The following is a 6494-nucleotide window of genomic DNA, read 5'->3' on the forward strand; positions in this document are numbered from 1 at the left end:
TATGCTTTCCATGGTAGCTTGGTTTAGCATAATGTAGTTATGCTAGCTAGATGATTAGCTTGGTCTAGCCTAGTAAAGTGCTATTCCTTGGTAGCCTAGAAATGATGAATAGTAATCATTTATGTATGATGGCCTAAAGTGGTACTTAGTATGGGTGGAATTATGCGGTCTTATCCATGCATTGCACAAGTATGACTTGAAGCTACTTATGAAGTGTTTCTCTTGTATGTTGTATGCTTAGCTTGGATTGTTGCTATAGTTCCTTTCCTTGATATGGTTGACTAAAGGTGGAGATTCCCTTGTCTATGAGAAGTAAGCTAAGGATGAGATCCAAAGATGTTAAGTATGATTATGATGGCCTAAAAATGGTACTTAGCATGTGTGAGAATATGGGGTCTTATCCATGCATTTCACTAGTATGCTTTGAGGTTGCTTGAGAAATAGTTCTCTTATGTTATGAAGATTTAAGTATTGGCTATGCTTATGAATATGATGTATCTCTTATGGTTATGGATTATGCCTTATGTTGACTAATGCTTATATTATGTATATATTGGAGATTATGCTTATTATTAAGTTGTTATGCTCTTATGATATTATGTTAGCTATCATATTTAGTACATTTTGTACTATCGCATACTCTTGCCTACATTCTTATCAAATGTAGGTTTCGGCAATCTTGAGTTCCATCCGCGTGGCTAGGTTCTTAGTAGAAGCAAGGAGTTGATGATTTGGTGAGTCCTCATAGCATCAAGGATTTTCCCACCTTTCTTTTATGTTTAGAACTATTGTATGGGTTGTGTCCCAATAGTTATTCAAAGTTGTTTTAGATGGTTTGAGACAATGTTAAAGAATTCCACTTCGTTTTATGAGACTTCGATTGTATTGGAAAAATGTTTTAAAATTTCCGCACTTTTTATTATCTTATGTTATGATATGCTATGGGTCTTATATGAGATCCCTTTGGGGTTGAGTACGCCTTGTTACATCTAGGGTGTACCCCTCGGTCATGACATTGACATTTTCTAAAAATTAAATTGGTTGATACGACTTCCTTTCTACGGCCCGTAATACTTTCTATGGTGCATAGGTTGGACTCATAGATCACCACAATAGTGCCAATAATGCAATTTTCCCTTTTCAATTCAACGTCTAATTTCTGATGTGTTACACAAATGAAGCGAAAATCGACAAGAAAACTATATCACGCTGATGAGCTCGCAATGTAGATTAACTTCTACTAAACTTTCACCTTGAATAAATCACCACCCATCAAGGATTTAGTAGCTTGGTTTCTGATTTTTGTGAGTTTTTAGATTATTTCTTAAGAAAATAATATGAAGAAGATGGATATATATATATATATATATAAAGAATCACCGACTTAGGGGCTAGGGGTGTAAGCACCCTTTATGTTATTTTTGTAGTATTGCCGACTTTTCTTTATTTAGAGCATTCCTATAGAGTTCCCAAGTCATTTATGACTTGTTAGGAATGATATTTCAGTTACCTGGTTGTTCATTTGGATTTTGTGCAAGTTTCTGTGTTTTAGAGCTTTCAAAACTTAAACGGTTGACTCCAGTCATACATTTAGGAAGACGACCTTAGAATGTAATTATGACAGATTTGTTATCTCCACGACATCAAGTTTGGTCTAGAAGGACCTTTGTAACACCACAATTTAGAGAAAGGCTGAAAGAGGTTAAGCGAGCAGGTCAAGAACCCAAAAGTGGACCATGAAACCCTCTACGGAGCCCTAGACGAGCCGTGAAGGGGACCACAGTTTGTTAAGGGGCTCGGGTAAGTTTACAGAACCTACCCCAGGCAGGTGTCACTCATAGGAGTGCCCAGACGACTCGTGTTGATGTTAATGGACCGTCAAACGGGTTGTCAAGTGGCCTAATCAGGAGGGGTTTCTCCCCTAGTCACTGTTAACAGCCACAAACGTCTAAACGGTCTGTGAAGCTCTACATGGACCGTGAAGTCGTCCGTGAAGGAAACTTGTCAGACTTAGAGTTTAGGGTCAACTTCAAAAATTATATCTTTAAGTACAAAATAGTGAAGCCTGTCGAGCAGATCATCTTCACCACTTGCTAGACGGACCGTGGTGCTCTAGACGACCCTTGAAGTCACTTTGTCCTCTTTTAAGTCAGGGGCTTTAGGGTTGAACATCTCCAATTTCACTATTGATTTAGGGCTTGGTTCTCTAGACGACCCTTGAAGTCACTTTAGGGCATTAGGGTGATCATCTCCAATTTCACTATTGATTTCAAGCTTTTGGCATCAAGGTATGATAGTATTCACCTATGAAGTCCTTTCCTCCATAGGGCTCCTAAATATGTATGTTCTTTATGAAACTAACGAAAAATGATTTAAGTTGCTTTGAGAGTGAAAGCATTTCTCACATACACATGAAATCATGATTCAGAAAGGGTTTTTCACCTAAAGTTTTTTCTCAACTAAAATTAGAATCAAGATTTAGGAGATATTTTAATGACACCTAGCTTGGATGGGCTACTTGATATAACTTCCATGGATGATAAGGCAAGTGACGATTACCCATGCCTCTTAATGATAAGACAAGTTAAGATAATTACTATTTTGTGGGATTTACGCTTAGCACCGAGAGGATATTGAGATGGAAGCTCTCTTGTAGCTTGAAGTCAGGTTTCTAGTAGCAATCTCCTTATCCCATACCTATGTGACCCAAGATTGTCTTAGATAGACATTAGCTAATGGATCCACATAAGCTAGAAGTTTATGGTCTTACCTTGGCAGGTAGAACACCCCTTTTCGGTGTGGGGTAGACACCAGATTCAATGTTAATAGTTCACACGGTCTCAATGTCGGTTAAAGGTAAATCTCCCACAAGAATGAACTAAGGTTACTTCTAGAAGTATCTCACAATATCTTAAAGTTGTTAGCTTGCATTGACCATGTTTTATGATTTATGTCTTCTAACCCTTTTATCTCAATATTTAGCATGGTCATTGCATGTCAAGTAAAGGTCTTTTTAGCATGATTTCATACTTTTATGCATTGTTATCATACTTGGTACATTTTTGTACAAATGCATACTCTTACCTAGATTCTTTTTAAAATGTAGGGTCTGACGCTTCAATTTTGCTTCCCCGTGCCAGAGATCGCCTTAGTAGATATTAAAGATTGGTGAGTCCTCATGTTTTAAGAATTGAGCCTTTATTTCATATTGTCTTTACATTTCCAATTTGTATGTGATGTACAGGTTACGTCCCGATCACTCTTGATGTACTAGATGGCTTTGAGACTATGTTAGACTTCCGTTACAATTTATAAACTCTTATGTTTTGAAATTTTCATTTTAAATCTCTTGATTTTCTATTATCTTGTGTGATGTATGCTAAGTGCCTTGTGTAAGGCCTCTCAGGGTCCTTTACACCATGTTACACCTAGGGTATATTTTGGGTCGTGACAAACTTAGTAATCAGAGCACAAGATGTTTAGGAAACTCCACTTATTTCATTACTTTAAAGTCGTGCGATAGAGTTTAACTCTATAATGTCTATATCCTAATCATTATCCGATGCTCTACAGGATATGGCCCCTCGAAGAGCTTATGTTAGGAGGAATGTGAATGAGAATATGGAACGAGAAGCTCCTCCTAAAGCTCCTCAAGTTCCGGTCAACCCTTTGGCCGAATAAGTGACTAATGCGAGTTTAGGACTACTTTTCAATTGTTGGCTCAAGCCAATAGGGAGGTTGAGGTCCTCATGAACCCAAATATGGGTACAACGACATTTAGAATGAGGGAATTCACTAGAATGAATCCTCTAGAGTTTCATGGTTCTAAGGTTGAGAAAGATCATCAACAGTTCATTGGTGAAGTGTATAAGGTGTTGATGATCATGCATGGGAGTGATGTTGTTGGAAAGGCGGAATTGGCCGCTTATCAACTTAAGGGTGTTTCTCAAATATCGTTCAATCAATGGAAAGATGAGAGGGCTAAAGATGCAGGTCCTCTTGATTGGGAAAAGTTCAAGGTTTATTTCTTTGATAGGTTCTTTCCTCTTGAAATGAGGGAGGTAAAGATACTTGAATTCATCAACCTTCATCAAGGAAACATGAGTGTGAAGGAATATTCTTTGAAGTTCACACAATTATCTAAGTATGATCCTACCATGATTGTCGATCCTGGGGCAAGAATGAGTAAGTTTATTTCGGGTGTATCCAAAATGTTGGTTAACGAATGTCGTACCGCCATGCTTATCAATTATATGGACATTTCTCATCTTATACTTCATGCTCAACAAATAGAAGAAGAGAAACTTAGGGAAATTTCTAAGGAGACAAAGAAGGCAAGGACCGGTGATGGTAACTTCTCACATTCAAGGTCCGATGGACATGATCGTTCTAAATTCTGACAAAGGTCTTTGGATCAAGGTTTCTCCATTGATCTCCTAAGTTAAACAAAGATAGGGTGTCTAACCTAAACCTCAAGGAGGGAATGGTGGTGGATCTTCATTGTCTACTTGTGCTAAGTGTGGAAGAAAGAAAGAGGTTAAATTTCTAGTTGGTTCTAATACATGATTTAGTTGTGGCAAGACGGATCTAAGATAAGGGATTGTCCCTCAGTTGCTAAGAATGAAGGAGATAATCGTCGATGGGCTCAACCTTATCCTTCATCGAGTTCTAGTTGAAGTCAGAAGCAAAACTGATTCTATGCATCTCAGACTTGTCATGAACAAGAGGGTTCTCCCGATGTGGTTACCAATATGTTGAAAGTCTTCCAATTTGATGTTTATGCTTTACTTGACCCCGATTCTACCTTGTCTTTTGTGACACCATATGTGGGTATGAGGTTTGCTATTCTTTCGAATAGGTTGTTAGATCCTTTCTCTGTATGTACTGCATTTGGTGATTCTATTGTGGCTAAGAGAGTCTACATAAATTGTCCCGTCTCCTCATCCCATAGAGTCACTCATGTTGACATGTAGAGCTTGATATGCAAGATTTTGATGTTATCCTTCCTATGGATTGGTTGCATTCATTTTATGCGTCTATTGATTGTAGAACATGAGTGGTCAAGTTCCAGTTTCCAAATGAACTCATCCTAGAGTGGGAAGGAGGAAATTTTATGTCAGAAGGTCGGTTTGTTTTGTCTTAAATCTAGAAAGATGATTTATGAAACACCTACTCTCGAGTCAGTCCCCGTTGTAAATGAGTTTTTGGAAGTGTTTCTAGATGATCTACCCGGTATTCCACCCAAAAGAGAAATAGACTTCAACATTGACATTCTCCTAGAGACGCAACCTATCTCTATTCCTCCTTATCATATGGCTCCGGCAGAACTTAAGGAATTAAACAAGCAATTGAAAGATTTGTTGGATAAGGGTTTCATCCGACTAAGTATCTCTCCCTGGGGCGCTCCAGCAAAGAAAAATGGTTCAATTTGTATGTGTATTGACTATTAGCAATTGAACAAAGATACATATCCTTTCCCAAGGATAGATTACTTGTTTGATCAACTTCAAGGAGCAAGTTACTTCTCTAAGATTGACCTTCGGTTGGGTTATCACCAATTGAGAGTGAAAGAAGATGACAGTTCGAAGATAGCTTTCAAACTTGATATGGTCATTTTGAGTTTTTGGTAATGTTTTTTGGTTTGACTAATGCTCCGACCGCATTAATGGATTTGATGAATAGGGTGTTTAGACAATACATTGATATGTTTGTGATTGTTATCATTGATTTATTCAAGGAGTGCATACGAGCATACCGATCATTTGAGGATTGTGTTGCAAATTCTCAAGGACAGAGAACTCTTTGCGAAGTTTAGCAAATGCGAGTTTTGGTTAAGGTCTGTAGCTTTTCTTGGTCATATTTCCGGCAAGGACATTGAGGTAGATCCTAAGAAGATGGATGCGGTTAAGAGTTGGCTTAGAACTCTATCCCCTTCAGATATTAGAAGTTTTTTGGATTTGGTTGGTTACTATAGAAGGTTTGTTAAGGGTTTTTCTTCGATTGCTTCTCCATTGACGACATTGACCCAGAAGAAGGTTAAGTTCATATGGTCCAACGAGTGTGAAAAGAGTTTCCAAGAGTTAAAAGATAGACTTACTTCCGCTCCGGTGCTGAATTTACCAGAAGGAACATATGGATTTGTTGTTTATTTTTATGCCTCAAGAATTGGGCTAGGATGTTTCCTTATAAAAAATGGTAAAGTCATTGCCTACACTTACAAGGCAACCTAAGATTCGTGAAAAGAATTATCCTATCCATGACCTTGAACTAGCAGCAGTTGTGTTTTCTCTATATATTTGGAGGCATTATTTTTATGGTGTTCATGTTTAGTAATATGTGTTTAAATAGAAAGATTTAAATCTTCGCCAAATAAGTTGAGACAATGTAACACCTAGAATTTAGAAGATGAGAAATTGCAGCTTTTCCAGGATCTGGTGCCAATACCAACGGAGACACCGACGGTCTGTGGTCTGCCACACGGTCCGTAGGTAGGG

At 38.0% G+C, this 6494-nt stretch overlaps 1 protein-coding gene across 1 annotated transcript; it reads left to right on the forward strand.

The window, feature by feature from the left end:
- Positions 1–3761: 3761 nt before the first annotated feature.
- Positions 3762–6230, forward strand: LOC125873793 (uncharacterized mitochondrial protein AtMg00860-like). Its single transcript, XM_049554646.1, has 2 exons — positions 3762–4036; positions 5738–6230. The coding sequence occupies exons 1-2, from the start codon at positions 3762–3764 to the stop codon at positions 6228–6230; spliced, it is 768 nt and encodes a 255-aa protein (XP_049410603.1).
- The last annotated feature ends 264 nt before the right edge of the window (positions 6231–6494 follow it).

This window comes from Solanum stenotomum, chromosome 8 (assembly GCF_019186545.1).
Source record: "Solanum stenotomum isolate F172 chromosome 8, ASM1918654v1, whole genome shotgun sequence".
NCBI classification, from domain to species: Eukaryota; Viridiplantae; Streptophyta; class Magnoliopsida; order Solanales; family Solanaceae; genus Solanum; species Solanum stenotomum.

Bases quoted from the DNA above. Each gene is read 5' to 3' on its own strand.
- LOC125873793 (XM_049554646.1), top strand. From the start codon at position 3,762: ATGGGTACAACGACATTTAGAATGAGGGAATTCACTAGAATGAATCCT. The intron at 4,037-5,737 runs GTTCTTTCCTCT...GATTTATTCAAG, and splicing joins AAGGTTTATTTCTTTGATAG to GAGTGCATACGAGCATACCG.